Source organism: Arvicanthis niloticus, chromosome 3 (assembly GCF_011762505.2).
Source record: "Arvicanthis niloticus isolate mArvNil1 chromosome 3, mArvNil1.pat.X, whole genome shotgun sequence".
NCBI lineage: Eukaryota > Metazoa > Chordata > Mammalia > Rodentia > Muridae > Arvicanthis > Arvicanthis niloticus.
In genome coordinates this window covers 79,500,925-79,516,374 of record NC_047660.1, presented here as the reverse complement: position 1 = coordinate 79,516,374, position 15,450 = coordinate 79,500,925, and the positions used below count along the sequence as shown (strand labels likewise).

The following is a 15,450-nucleotide window of genomic DNA, read 5'->3' as shown; positions in this document are numbered from 1 at the left end:
TTTAGTGTTTTGTAGAAATTTAAGAGGTTTACAGCGGTGAAACACTCACAGGATACACTGACTTCTCTGACAGTAACCTCTTCCCCTTTCACCCACTCTTCCAGAGCTCTGATGCTGGTCAATATATCATAAAAAGTATCATAAAGGCCATGGATTTAAAAAAAAAACAAAACAAAACAAAACCTTTTTATTGGTTCTTTGTGAATTTCACATCATGCACCCCAATTCCACTCATCTTCCCCTCCCCTTGTACCAGCCCTCCACTCTTGCAACCTCCCCTCCCCCAACAGAGGGGAGAATCTCATTGTGGAAGCTGTAGTGTGTCATAGTGTGTCATAGTGTGTCCCACAGTATATCCTTTTGTCCAGTTTTCTTTGCTTGTAAATGTTCATTGCAGTGAGTCATTCCTCTGTTTCTGAAGCCTCTGGCTTTTGTTACACGGTCAATACAGGAACCTCACTGGGACTCTTCTCGGTTGTCTTGTTGTTACCCTGTGTCACAGAGATCCTGTAGTTTTGAATCTGTAGGCTTGACCTCTTCAGGTACTCCAGCAGTTCATCCATGAGGTAGATGTCGGAGTGGGTCAATTCTGGGCATGAGAAGTATCTGAGCTGGTCAGCTTGCCAGCTCTCCTGTACCCATACCACCTAGGTAAGCTCTCCTGCCCTGCTGCAGCTGGCCCATCTAATGCTGAAGCCAGAAAGGCAAAGGAGCCAGGTTTCCTGCTCTCACGCCCTCAGGTTTGGCTTACCCGAAACCCGTGCAAACAGGGCCAGCTCTACCCTGTTGCCCAGGAGAGGTGCAGGGTCTGATCTCCTGAGTGCTGCGGTTGGTGAGTTCTCCTATTCTTGGCCATGCATCTTTTTAAACTGTGAGGTAATTCCAAACCTCTCCCATAAACAAACAAACAAACGAAACATCAGATAGTCATTACAGTGATAGTTTTGCTTGTTGGTAGATCCTTCCTCTAGAATATCAAAATACAAATGTTGTAGTTTGAATGTTTTCACCAAAACTCCTGTTGAAATTTCATCCTCATTGTGAAGTATTAAGAAAGGGAAGGGCTGGGGAGTCAGCTCAGCAGGTAAAGTACCTGCTCTGCAAGCAAGAGGACCTGACTTTGGATACCCAGCATCCACACAAAAGATAGGCTTGGTATTTTAAATTTGTAACAGTATTGGTGGGGTGGGGAAGAAACAGGCAGATTCTAGATTTGCTGGCCAGCTAGACTAGTTAAAATAGCAAGCTTTGGATTCAGTGAGAGACTTCATCTCAAAGAGTAAGGTAGAGAACAGGAGGCAGATACTAATTGGACCTTTGACCTCCATGTGGGCATTCATGAGTAAGGGCAGCTGTCCACCCCCCGGGCATACACAGGCACATAACATACACATAGACTGGGAAGTGGGGAAGAGGAGGAGGAGGAGAGGAGGAGGAAGAAGAAGAAGAAGAGGAGGAAAGGGAGGAGGAAGAAGAGGAGGAGACAGGGAGGAAGAAAAGGACAAGGGAAAGGAGAGGAGAGAAAGAAAATTATTTAGCTGTAGTATTTGATGATGAGATTCTGATAGATTAAATGGGGCCATAAAGGCGAGACACAAATTCAATGGGACTCTGGCTTTATAAAATGGGAACAGAGACACGAGCTAGGATGCTCTCTCTCACTATGAATCCTGGGCTACCATGGGACTCTATGTAGAACCTCAGGTGGGTAGGAGGATCTCTCAGATATGGCTGGGAAGTGTTGAATGTCTTAGTAGTCCACGGAACAAACAAATCTTTCTTCTTTACAAATTCATCCATGACATTGAGTTGTACCAAGAGAAAATGGACTAAGAAAACAAAAGGTGGTGTACTTCTGTAATCTCAGCTCTGTGCATGCAGCAGTAAAAGGCTCAGAAGTCAAGATTAACCTGGGCTACAAAGGGAACTTGAGGTCAACCTGGGCTGTGTGAGCCCCTGTCAGAAAAAAAGAAAGAAAGAAAAAAAAAAAAAAAAAAAAAAGAAAGAAAAACCCAAAACAACCAAAGAAAAGAAAATAGGCTAAACACCTTATTTAGTTTTAAATCTTAATTTCAGCCACAGAAGCGCCTAAATCACAGCAATAAAACATCAGCAAAGGCAATAGTTGTTTTGTTTAAAATGGTATTGGAACTCCCTAAGATATGAGCACAGTCTTCTGATTCAGAACACATGGTTTCTTTGGATATGGTAAAGGAAAAGTGTAGAAAACGCAAGCTCCAGTAAAAACAAAGCATTTTAATACTTAACAGTAGATACTGAAAAGGACAGGTATCTTACTGATTGTTTATTATGCTAGGTACTACTTAAAGCTCATTGGCTATTTCAGCAATTCTACAGTGTAGCTTTCCTTTAATTAGCCCCATTTCTCAGATAGCAGAGCAAAGACACAGAGGAGTAACTTGGCTAAAGTCACAGAGCTACTTAGTGCTGGAGACAGGATTCCAAAATAGATAGGTGGAGTCCATCACACCTAACCAAGAGGTCATAATTCAGGCTCTTTCCCACCCCCTAAAAGAGATGCACACCAAAGTTCCTGGTCTGAGCAAAGAAATTAATTAATTCTTTCTTAAAAGGCAGTTGGTTCTTTAAAATCAGGTGGCATGATCTGAGCTTCCAAATTACCAATTCATATATCCGTTTCTTGAATTTGGTCCATCTCATGTGTATGTTAAAGATCTGCCACCATGCCTTGTTGGGGATCCTTGCTATTAAGGAAGCAGTCCCCCATGTCCAGATGGCTTTCTGAGCTTGGCACAAAGTGGGGGACTCCATTTCACAGCAGGACTTCCCTGTCTCTGCCTGTCTTTGTCTGGAGAGTATCCTTGAATACAGGTGGCTGGCCTTGTCTGGCCTAGTCTGAAAAGTGAACTTGTACAGAGCTCTCTTCAAGGTTACATAAGTTACCATACATGTCCCACTCTGGCTTCTGGCCTGCATCATTATTAGGTGCTGTAGTATAACCAATTAGCTCTTCTTGCTTGCTTGATGGCATGACATGACATGACCAATTGGTCCTTTCCACTGTACCCCTACAAAAGCCCTTACATGCCCTATCCCGGAAACAATAAAGTAGTCTCATCTTGCTGCAGCAGTCTCTGGAGGTCATTCTGTACGTATTCATGGTCATCCAAAAGAAACCTAGTCTCTGCCTCTGCCTTCTTTCTCCCCTCAGGTTGATGACCAACAGCCTCCAGGGAGAAAGGGAGGGGAGGTAGGGGAGCACAGTGACTTATTTTATGTAGTACTGGAGATGAAGCTCAGGACTTCATGCATGGTAGGCAAGCATTCTACCCACTGGGCTACATCTTCAGCCATTTGTACAGCTAACCAACAATTTGTAAGTCCCACTACTGTGACACTCAAAAGTATTTTGTATGTGTGTTTGTGTGTGTGTGTGTGTCTGCTTTTGGGGCACTGGAACTGCAGGTGTGCACCACTATGCTTAGCTTATACATTATATTTCTAAAAGGCTCATTAATTCCTCCAAATTTCACATGGGTGGAGTCTTTGAGAGGCTATTTGTGCATAGACAGTTTCCTGGCTTTCACGATGATTCCAGAATTGAGGCTCCCTTCACCATTCTGGCCACTGGGAATTCCTCTTCTGTCTGTATTACTGTTTTTTAAATGTTGTGCTGGAGACGAAAACCAAGGTTTTGCACATGCTAGAGACTGCCACTGAGTTATAACCCTAGTGCTAACTGGATGACTTCTAAAGTACAAGGTTATTTGGAGAAGAAAAGATCATTTTCTATCTCGTTTTTGACAGAAGTTTTCTGACATAGGTTCTCAGGTCCACTCTGTACTACTGTTGGGGACCGCACTAGGCCCAAGTTGTGGCGGCCAAAATAAATGTTGCAGCCCAGGCAAAATGTTGAGGCCTGGGCCTACCCACGTTTGGGCGGCCACTGTATCCCGGCCCAAGCTGCTGCTCCGGTCTGCAGGTCGGGTTTCAGCAAGAGCGAGGGTGACGGCAGATTCTACCTAATGTCTGAGATTCGTCTCTGATGATCCCTCTATAGTCTCTGATCTCCGTCTATATATTCTCTGATCTCTGGTTCTGTCTTCTATCGTCTCAATTCTGATCTGTTCTGTCTCTGCCTTTTATATGTCTCACTTCTAAGCCACGCCTCTAAGTTACACCTTTAATCATGCCCTTAGGTCTTGTCTCTAACTCTGATCTCTATACCTCTAAGTATACTATTAAGTCACACACCTTTAATCTCACACACCTTTAATCTCAAGGTATCTAAACCAAGATTATCCGAGTGTTCTTCAGTTGTTGTAGGCTATTGTAATTTAAATCTCATGTCAGGGTATATGGCTCAAGATGGCTGCAAAGCTGATAGCCGCTTTCTGCTAAAAGTCGGCCCCCAACATACTACCGCAGGAGTTTCTATCAGGGTTAGGAGTTTGTCTGCTCACAAACTTTTAGATGGTTTTTATATGTTCTGTGCTTACATTTGGAAACCATTAACCTAAAGGGAAACATTTTGTTGTTGTTACTTGTTTTTTTGAGACAGGGTTTCTCTGTGTAATAGACTTTGCTGTCCTGGAACTTGTTTTGTAGACCAAGGACTGTCCTTGAACTTACAGAGAACTACATGCCTCTGCCTGCTGAGTGTTGGGATTAAAGGTGTGGGTTACTATACCTGGTTTAAGTAATTGTTTTTATTTTATTATTTTATTTTATATGTATGTGTGTGTCTGAATACATGCCTGCGTATCATGTGTTTGCAGCATCCATGGAGGCAAGAAGGTGTTGGATCTCCTGGAAATAGAGTTATAGATGGTTGTGAGCCACCATGTGGGTGCTGGGAATTGGACCCAGGTCCTCTGGAAGAGCAGCCAGTGATCTTAATTCCTGAGACATCTCTTCAGCCCCTAGAGGGATAATTTTTAAAAGTAAAGTCCCAGAGTCATTTGAGTTGTTAAATTCTCCCCTATTATAAAGACCAGCGCTTCAAGGAGTATTGTGTAAAAACCTAATTATAAGAAGGCCAAATATAATTTCAGAAGACTAGTAATTAACAAGCCTATTAATGGGATTGTATGTCTTTTTGTTGTAAATTGCATGTATGAAATGTCTCAATAAATTATATGGATTAAATATCTCTAAGGATTATTTGATGGATGCTGCTTAATCCTGATTTGATTTCCATAAAAAATAACCAGCTGCCTCAAGTTTCCTAGTGTGCATGAAGGCCTGAGCTTCGTCTTCAGCATCACAGAAAATCAGGCATGCTGACACATTGTGATACTCAAGACATTGAGGCAGATCAGAATTTCAAGTTCATCCTTTGTTACATAGCAAGTTTAAAGCCAGCTTGGGCTACAAGAGACTGTCTCAAAAATAAAACAACACCTGCCTCCTCCCAAAACTAAACAAAGCAAAATCCCACTAACTTTTTGGTTATCAAAAGAAAATATGAATTCTTTAGTCTTAGAGCTGTTTTAAAATAATAAGTGAAAGTATACATTTGGATGAACAGGGTAGTCAGTCAATTAAAGTTATGGGCACTTTGCCTTTCTAGTTTAATAATTTTATAATCTGACTAAACTACTTTTTTTTTTTAAATTTTATGTATGAGTGCTCTATCTGCATGTACACCTGTGTGTCAGAAGAGGGCATCGGATCCCATCACAGATGGTTGTGAGCCACCAAGTGGTTGCTGGGAATTGAACTCACCACCTCTGGAAGAGCAGCCAGTGCTCTTAACCACTGAGCCATCTCTTCAGCCCTATACTATTTCCTAATGTAACTCATCAACAACCTGTTTTTATTTTATAACCAGCTATGTTTGGTGAGAATTTTCTCCCCTTCTAAGATAAGAGTATCTTGAGACCACTCTACAGAACTGTTCAGAAAGATTGACAACAAAGAAAATTATTTGATATTATCACACCAAGATAATTCAGATGCTAAACAGAATCTCTCCCCCCCCACCCCCTTTTTTTCTTTCTTCCTCTCTTTTGGTTTTATTATCAGTTATCTCTAACCTCTTTTTTTCTTTCCTTTTACAAATTACAGGTTAATCAAGGTCACTCACCTTAAAGCTTTCTTTCTCTTCTTCCTTCTCTACCCCCACTTTCCCCCTCTTCCCCTCCCCCATCTCTCTCTGGCACAGGGTCTCACTGTGTAGTCCTGGTCTCTCTCACTGTGTAGTCCTGGCTGGTCTTCTAGACCAGGGGGCTTTCAACTTGCAAGGATCCTTGAACCTCTGCCTCCTGAATGCTGGAATGCTGGGAACATGGACATGTGTCAACATACCTTACTGGAAAGTTTTGCCTCTTTACAGCCAGGTACATTGTGCTCATGGTAGCTGAGTAAGAAAGAAATATCAAGAACAAAACATCCATAATACAAGTGGAAACCTTTCATACAATGGAAGAATTGGCTCCAAACCATCTTTCTTCAAAGGTAAAGATCTCTTTAGGAGGGTGACTATTTGATAGAAAATTTAAGGGATGGGTTCGCATAAAAGGATCACATCACTGAAGATAATTCTGTGGAACTATAATTTAAGTTTATCATAAAACTTCTGAAACATAATTTTTATCTTTCAAGAGATCATGGGAAAAATCTGGTAAGCAGGCAGCTTCATCTTCATTACCATATTTGGACGTGTTCCAGTGTCTGGATTTGGTTCAAAGCAGCTAGAGAACCAGGAAGCTAATACTCTTCTCTCAGCATATCATACTTTTTGAATGACAGTGGAATGGACTGGTGGGCTAATGGGTAGATTTGGGGGGGGTATTAATGATTTTGTCATTATTCTCTGTGTATCGATCAACTCTTTGTACAACACTTCAGAGAAATAAAGAACGTGCGAAGCTGGAGAAAAGGGTGCATCAAGGCTGAATCCACAAAACACAACAAAACAGTGTTCTAGTCCTTACACGTCAAATCCCCAGCTGTGTGAGCTTCACTCTACAGTCAAAGAGACCAAAGAGACTCTGTGAGTCTCTTCCAAACCTTTTTGGTGAAACAGAAATGCCAATCGGTTTGCGAGAGAAACACTTTAATGACGGAGGTAAGTCCTCAGTAACTGTATCTTTTAAATCTTTTATTTAAAAAACCGTTTTCCTTTGTGATATACAAGAAATATGGTACTCGTATTTTCAGCAATGTCAAACTTCAAGAGGAGGTAAGAAACTAATGATTTGTGTCAACAAACTCAAGGGTTTTAAACTGATGTTGAAAGCCAGGTGTCCAGGGGGGAAAAAAAACGGTTTAGGGTCTACTACTACAAATTAACTGGAAACTCCGTTAATGACACAATTTCGGATTTCAGAGATTTGCGAGTTAGCACCACTTTGCAGGAGTTGATACTGAAACTTCGAGCAGGGTTGGGAAGATTATGGCGCCAGGTGTAGGAATTTTTCTGTGATTGCTGACGAAATATGGTGCAGAAGTAAAACTGCCTCATGCCCCTCGGGCGGTCTTCACTCCAGGCTCTGGTTAGCCGTGCGCCAGCGTGACTCAGACTACGTACTCAAATACATGCGCCCGACGATGGAAGTCGACGTTAGCACTCAATAAGGTCCGCCGGGCCACTGCTCTGTGAAGAGCCCGCGGTCGGGAGGAATTCTCGGCTAGCCCGGTAGCAGTGACAGACGTTGCAGCGAGCCAATGGGTGAGCTGGAGGCGGGACTAGTGGGCCTGGGGGGCGGGATTTCCCTCGCGGCGGCCGCTGAGCTCCAGGCTGGGGCGGCGGCGCCTGCGAGAGGGCGGACCGGGTCAGCTGCTGCAGGCGGGGCCGCGTGCGGAGCTGTGGGCGGCTGCCGAGTGTCCTGCCGCCGCCCAGCCTTCGCCACGATGCCGGGGATCGACAAGCTGCCCATTGAAGAGACCCTGGAGGACAGTCCGCAGGTGAGGCGCGGGCGGCGGCTGAGGACAGCGCGCGGCCTAGCGCGGGCCTGGAGCCTCAGGTGCCCATGGCCCAGGTGGGCGCCGCCGCCCGGGGTCGCTGTCTGCCGGGGCCGCGCCCTACACTCCCCGGCCCGGCTGGAGGCCCGCGCGTACTCGCGCGGCTGGGCTACGGGCGGGGCGGAGACCGAGCGGCCGCCGCTGTCTCCGGTGGGGCCTGGCGCTTGAGTCCGCGCCGAGTCTGCTTTGCATTTCACGGGAGGTGCTGTTTTTATCGCGATGATAGGATGTGAGATAAGTCCTGGTTGTGGCGTTTTCGGAGGAGGCCCGGCATCTTTGGGGACAGCAGTGGCTAGTTTTCTTGGGAAAGGGCTGCGAGGCGGAGTGTGCAACGCGGGTGGAAGCAGGAGTGCGTGCCTTGCTCCCCGTCGTGTGTCCGTGCCCGAGTCTCTGGCCGGTGGCTGTCACTTGAGCTGTGCACCGCGGCGGGTGACGGAAGGCGCCTACGCTGTTTCTCGAGGAGGCTGAGCTTTGGGTAGCAGATTGGCCCGAATAAACTCATCAAAATGAAAGCCCTGTTTTTGTGCGTTAGGGATGATGTTGGTGTGGTTGCTCTGGCTGAAGACAGTTTGGGAAAATAAAACTTGGATTTTTTTTTTCCAGTACTGAATGAAATCAATTGTGTTTTAAAAGGTGTTGGGGCCACTAACTTGTGCAGACTTTATCCTTGTGCCAGCCTTTTATGTAAGGGATATAAAAAATGTTGCAGGTAGATTTTTAAAATATTACTTGCTGAGAAATACATACTTCATATGCATTTAGAGTTTAATATGCGCCCTTCAACCAAAAAGAAAGGAAACGAGAAGAACTAGTGCTTGCTTTCCTGGATGGCACTTTTGCCATGGATTTTGTGCCAATTTTGGTTTCCAAGTTGAAGTTGCACTCTGATTGTAGAATTGATTTATTCTTTTCTCTGAAGGCTATCTTTATATGCCAGTTGCTTGGAGGTAATGTATTCTTATCCGACAATGTGAGAAAGAGAAAGCCACATTTTGGCTTATCTCATAGTTTAAATAGTGCTTAATAACTTTCTCAGTGTAAAGTCTTAAGATATATTTATTTCAGGTGATTTGCTACAATTTTGTGGTTGTATTGGTCAGAAGAATTTTTATCGTTTTCCTTTTTTAAAATTAAGATTCAGTATGCTGTCTGAACTTCTTTTCCCCAGCTGACTTTTTATAGCCCAATAAAGACTATAAAGAGAATGGGTTACACAGTGCCCTGTCTATGACTTGCGATGTAGAGATAGTCCTGAACTTTCCATGTAAGTACTTTACAACTTAAATCAGTCTCATTCTGTAGCTCAGACAAGCTTAAACCGTGAGCTTTCTCCTACCTCTGTCTCTTGAGTACTTACTGCAAGCTTGAGCCATAAGTACTTTCAGTTGTTATTGTTGTTGTCTTTAAATTTAAAATTTGTTTTTAGGTATATGAGTGTTCCATTTGCATGTGTTATCGGAGATCAGAAGAGGGTGTTGAATCCCCTGGAACTGGAGTTACTGATGGTTGTGAGCATGGTGTGCTGAAAATTGAACCTGGATTCTCCAGAAGAGCAGTCAGTGTAACCACTGATTTATCTCTCCAGCCCCTGTTTTTTTAAATTTAAACAGTGATTTCTTTGGTACTGGGGCCTGGATCTAGGACCTTGAACTTGTTAGGCAAATGCTGTAAGGTACTAAGATAAATCCTTAATTTTGCTATTTATTTATTTATTTATGTGTTGCACATGTATGTGTTTGCATCTCTGTGTATGTATGCTCATGTGCATGGAGACCCAATATTGATGTATCTTCCTTGATTACTTTCCATTTATTTACTGTTACACGGTCTTTCTCAGAAACCTGGGTTTGCAAATTCAGCTAGTCTAGCCAGCTTGCCCTAGGTATCCTGCCTTTGTCTTACAAGCACTGAGAGTACATGTGACCTCCACACCTCCTCAGAGTTTCTGAGGTTTCTAGGGAACCTGGACTCTGGTCCTTGAGCTTGCAGGGTAAGGGCTTTACTCTGCCGAGCCACCTTCCCAGCCTTATTAGTGTGTGATTAGTATGTACAAGTTCTCTTGTGTATGCATACATGTGGAGGTCAGAGGATGACCTCAGGTGCAGCTCCTCCTCAGCCTCAGCCTAGCTTGTTTTCTTTTTGAGATAGTATCTCCCATTGAGACCTGGGTCTCTCATGGGATCATGTTGGCTAGGCTGGCTGGGCAGTAAGCCCCAAGGATCTGTTTGCCTTCCTGGCATTGGGATTACAGGCACCTGCCACTATCTATACCCAGCTTTTTACATGGGTGCTTAATAGCTTAAATGTCTTTACAGTGTTCTTTATTTAAAATTCCTAGATTGCGTATTTCCCTAAGTGATTTAACAGACTTACCTTTCAAAAATGTTTTTATTAGCACATATTAACAACATAACAATGAGTTAGTTCTAGTATGACGTCCCCATATTTATTGTATTCGCCTCCTTCCTTGTTCCCCCCTCCTCTTCCAGCTGGCCCTCTTACTTTTTTTTTCCCCCCGAGACAGGGTTTCTCTGTATAGCCCTGGCTGTCCTGGAACTCACTCTGTAGACCAGGCTGGCCTCGAACTCAGAAGTCCGCCTGCCTCTGCCTCCCAAGTGCTGGGATTAAAGGTGTGTGCCACCACTGCCCGGCGCTAGTCCTCTTACTTATATCTTTAAAAATTTTTTTGTTTTGTTTTGAGAGGAAACTCTTGTGTTGTTCAGGATAGCTTGAGAGATCCCCCTGCCTCAGCCTCTAGAATAGTTCCAGTTGTTCCCCATATCCTGCATCTCTAGCTCCCATTGTTGTAGAGTTTTTTCAATAAATGGGGCTGGGAGTAATGCTTTTGTGTGTCAGTTTATCAAGAAAATAATCTAATAAAAATAACCAAGAATATGAAAACTCTCAAGTTCCTAATGTACTTTAAAAAAAAAAAATTAGATCTTTCAGGCCTAATCAAAGGTGATCCATTGGACTGAGGATGTATGTAGGTAGGTCAGTGGTAGAACCCTGGTCTGATAGTTAAGTAGACAGGATTGCTACTGCTGTAGCTTCTCCAGTCCCAACAAAGTGGCCTGTTACTTGGGGAGTAAAAATAGAGCTTTGAAGACATGGGAAATCCTGAATTATACTTACCTTTTTAAGATTTGTTTTTTATTGTTGGGGCTTTAATTCAGCATATCACTGGCTTGTTGGTTGGTTGGTTGGTTGGAGACAGGGTTTCTCTGTGTATCCCCAATTATCCTGGAACTCTCTGTTTACCAGGGTGGCCTAGAACTTGGAGATCTCCCTACTTCAAATGCTGGGATCAAAGGTGTGCACCACCACTGCCTGGCTCTCTGATTCTTTTGTTGTTGTTCATTAATTTATTCACTTTACATCCTGATTTCAGCCCTCCCTTCTCCTTTTAGTCTCTCTCTCACAAACCCTTCCTCCCAATATCACCCCCTTCTCAGAGAAGGGGAGGTCCCCCCATGGGTACCAACCTGCCCTGGCAAGTCTCAGCAGGACTAAGCACATCCTCTTTCTCTCTGAGGCCTGACAAAGCAGTCCAGTTAGGGGAAGGGGATCCAAAGGCAGGCAATGGAGTAAGAGGCAGCCCTTGTTTCAGTTGCTAGGGGACCCACACGAAGACCAAGCTGCATATCTGCTACAAATGTAGGGGACCTAGGTCCTGTCCCTGAGTGCTCTTTGGTTGGTAGTTCAGTCTCTGAGCCCCCATGGGCCCAGGTTAGTTGACTCTGGAGATCTTCTTGTGGAGTTGTTGACTTCTTTAGCTCCCTCAATCCTATCCCCTACTTTTCTACAAGACTCCTTGAACTCTGCCTAGTTTTTGATTAAGAGACAGTTATGCTAAAGTGTCAGGGGTTGTCTTACTCTCAAGGGATGGGTCTCAAGTTAGGCCAGTCATTGGTTGGTCATTCCATGTTCCCATCTTTATTCCTGAATATCTTTTTGTATATTTTGGTTCAGAGATTTTGTGGGTGAGTTGGTATCCCCCTCCCTTTACTGCAAGTCTTACCTGGTTCAGTCTTCATATCCCCAGCTGCTTGGAGTCAGAGTAACCCCATATCTGGCTCTTTTTTTTTTCCCCAAGTTTTTTTTTTCTCCCCACAATACTGTTTGCATAGTCCAAACCTAACTAATCTAACATAAGACTATTTAAAGTTACATACCCTAAACACACCAGTCTGTCAAAAGATCTGAGGAGAAAAAAAATTTAAGCTTCTACTAGGACATGCCTTGTCTGTGTTGTTTTGAAAATAGGAATCATAGTGAATCTGAGAGGAAAAGCAGAGTACAGACACAGGAAGAAGTAGAAAATGGACACTGTGGACTGTATATGTCACAGAAGGTGTGCCATGCTCCACACAAGTTACTTCTTTGTATAAGTTAGTGGATTAAAAAGATAAAGTCTGTCCAAGCTTGTGGTAGCTTACATCTGTGGTCTTAGCACCTCAGAGGCTGAAGCAGAAGGATCACCATGAGTTTGAGGCCAGATTGACCCTATCTTAAAATGAACAAACTATATGTGTGTATTGGGGTTGGGGGAGATAGTGTCATCCTTTGGATTTTGAGCTTTAATTATTCTCATTCATATTCTCTCTCTCTCTCTCTCTCTCTCTCTCTCTCTCTCTCTCTCTCTCTCTCTCTCTCTCTCTCTCTCTCTCTCTCTTTTAAATATGGCCTTCATGCATTGCTCCTGTTTTTAGGTTTAATTGCAGTGTTTTTTGAGGCAGTGTTTCTGTGTAGTCCTGGCTATCCTAGAATTCACTTGTAGACCAGGCTGGCCTCATACTGACAAAAGATCTTCCTGCCTCTGCCACCTGAGTGCTGGGATGAAGGGTGTGTGCTACTGTCTTTCTTTAATAAAATGAAGCAGAATAAACCCTTTGACTTATTGACATTACTATCAGAAGAGTTTAAATAGATGAAAAGTCAGAATTATTAATGTTCTAGTATTTTACTGCTTTTAGAAAAAAAGTTTCACCAGTTGATTTATATACTGATTTATGTTTTTTTTTTTTTTTTTTGCAGACAAGGTCTTTACTGGGTGTATTTGAAGAAGATGCTACTGCTATTTCCAATTATATGAACCAATTGTATCAAGCTATGCATCGGATTTATGATGCACAGGTAAAGCACTAAAGGCTAACAATACTGCTTAATCTCTCAGCATGTGAGACAGAGATAGTGTCTTCTTGATGTACTGCTACATACCCTACTTGTTCTTAGGCCCAGAGTAATATCTGATGAAAGGATGAATGAATACTAAGTATATTACAGAACTTACATTTCAGTTAGATTTATACTAAAAATTGACAAGATTGAAGCATCTGTCCCATCTCTTCAAACATAGTGAGAGCTTTATTATTATTTTTAATGTATATGAGTGCATTGTAGCTGTCTTCAGACACACCAGAAGAATGCATCAGATCTCATTATAGATGGTTGTGAGAATGAACTCAGGACCTCTGGAAGAGCAGTCATTGCTCTTAACCACTGAGCCATCTCTTTAGCCCAAGAACTTACTTATTGAAACTCACTGATAGTGAGTTGACTGAAGGCCCCATATTATTGTATTTTCCTTAATCATGCTTTTAACTTTAAGGAACTTCTGTTTTTGTTATTGTTTATAAAGGATTTGAAAGTAGCCAGTGTCTAGTTAGTAGAGGCTATGATTAATTTTTCTTGCAGAATAAACACAAAAATTGAGCCTGTGTTTGTATAATTTATCAGCTTTAACAGCAGCCTGTGTTCTTTGCTGTACTTTGTTTAGAATTAGTTAAGTGTATCAGTTTTGTTTTTCTTCTTTTCCTACCTATTGTTATGATAATCGTTTCCCCCTCCATTGTGATAGGTTTTACAAGGCTTTATTCTGGCCAAGATGTTCAGTTAATAAGTGAAGTATTTTGGGCTGGAGAGATGGCTCAGCGGTTAAGAGCACTGACTGCTCTTCCAAAGGTCCTGAGTTCAATTCCCAGCACCACATGGTGGCTCACAACTATTTGTAATGGAATCTGATGCCCTCTTCTGGTATGTCTGAAGACAGCTACAGTGTACTCATAAATAAAATAAATAAATAAAATCTTAAAAAAAAAAATAAGTGAAGTATTTTATATGTATTATATTATGACTGATAAAAACCCTAAATTAATCAAAATACCTTTAATCTGGCTTTGTTGCTTATGTCCTCTGTTAAACACATTGTGATGTTATTGAATGTTCATGTTCTCTAGATTGAAGAATAATCAATCATTCATAGACTCTATAAACTTTGTTGACATTTTGTGTAGTTCTAGCTTTAAATATATTTAATATTTAGTTTTCACTAGCAGAGACCCTCAAAACAAAGCAAAAATCAGGTAAGAAGCACATGTCTGATGCTGGGTATAGTGGTATATGCCTATGATCTCAGCAGTTGAAAGGCACAGGCAGGAAGATCAGAAGTTCAAGGCCATCCTCAGTTACATAGCAAGTTTGAGGTCAGCTTGAGCTACATGAATTCATGTCTAAAAAAATATCTGGAATATCGCTGAATTTTTTGACAGTGCCTCTCTTCTGTTAGCGTTTGTTTTTGTTTTTTTACATAAAATATGACATTTAATATTTGACACTGGTACAAAAGATTTTCAGTGGAGAAAGGTCTGTCTTTTCAGTAAACAATTTAACAAAAGAAATTTATCATTTCCTATAGAAATGCCTGGTAACATATTCACTTGAGTTTAATACCTTTATTTTAGATTTACTATACACATTTTTGTTACATTTACTTGTAAAGATTTCCTTTATTAACTGTTTAGTTTTCTTTTTTTTCTTTTAATTGGATATTTTCTTTATTTACATTTCAAATGTTATCCCTTTTTTCTGGTGTCCCTTCTGGAAACCCCTAACTCATCTCCCCTCTCTCTGCTTCTATGAGGGTGTTCCCCACCAACCCACCCACTCCTGCCTCCCCACCATGGCATTCCCCTACACTGGGGCATTGAGCCTTCACAGGACCAAGGGCTTCTCCTCCCACTGATGCCTGACAAGGCCATCCTCTGCTACATATGTGGCTGGAACAATGGCGCTCCATGTGTACTCTTTGGTTGGTGATTTAGTCCCTGGGAGCTCTGAGGGATTTGGTTGGTTGATATTGTTGTTCTTCCTATGGGGTTACAAACCCCTTCAGCTCTTTCAGTTCTTTCTCTAACTCCTCCATTGAGGACCCTGTGCTCAGTCCAGTGGTTGGCTGCAAGCATCCACCTTTGTATTTGTCAGGCTCTGGCAGAGCCTCTCAGGAGACAGCTATATCAAACTGCTGTCAGCAAGTACTTCTTGGCATCTGCAGTAGTATCTGGGTTTGGTGTCCTGTATATGGGATGGAATCCCCAGGTGGGGCAGTCTCTGGATGGCCTCTCCTTCAGTCTCTGCTCTACACTTTGACTCCCTATTTCCTCCCGTGAGTATTTTGTTCCCCCTTCTAAGAAGCACGGAAGCACCCACACTTTGGTTTTC

The 15,450-nt window shown here is 42.6% G+C and overlaps 1 protein-coding gene across 3 annotated transcripts in view; it reads left to right on the top strand.

Annotated features, from left to right (window-relative positions):
- Positions 1–7,714: 7,714 nt before the first annotated feature.
- Appl1 (adaptor protein, phosphotyrosine interacting with PH domain and leucine zipper 1) overlaps positions 7,715–15,450 on the top strand; it is a 54,370-nt gene continuing 46,634 nt past the window's right edge. Inside the window, exons 1-2 of one of the 3 annotated variants that reach the window (XM_034497473.2) lie at positions 7,715–7,893; positions 12,988–13,086. In XM_034497473.2, the coding sequence (XP_034353364.1) occupies positions 7,840–7,893; positions 12,988–13,086 (153 nt within the window). In that variant the 5' untranslated portion in view covers positions 7,715–7,839. Of the gene's footprint in view, positions 7,894–7,943; positions 7,968–9,190; positions 9,215–12,987; positions 13,087–15,450 lie in introns of those variants that run through there. The other 2 variants (XM_076931291.1, XM_034497474.2) reach the window with 2 other exon arrangements.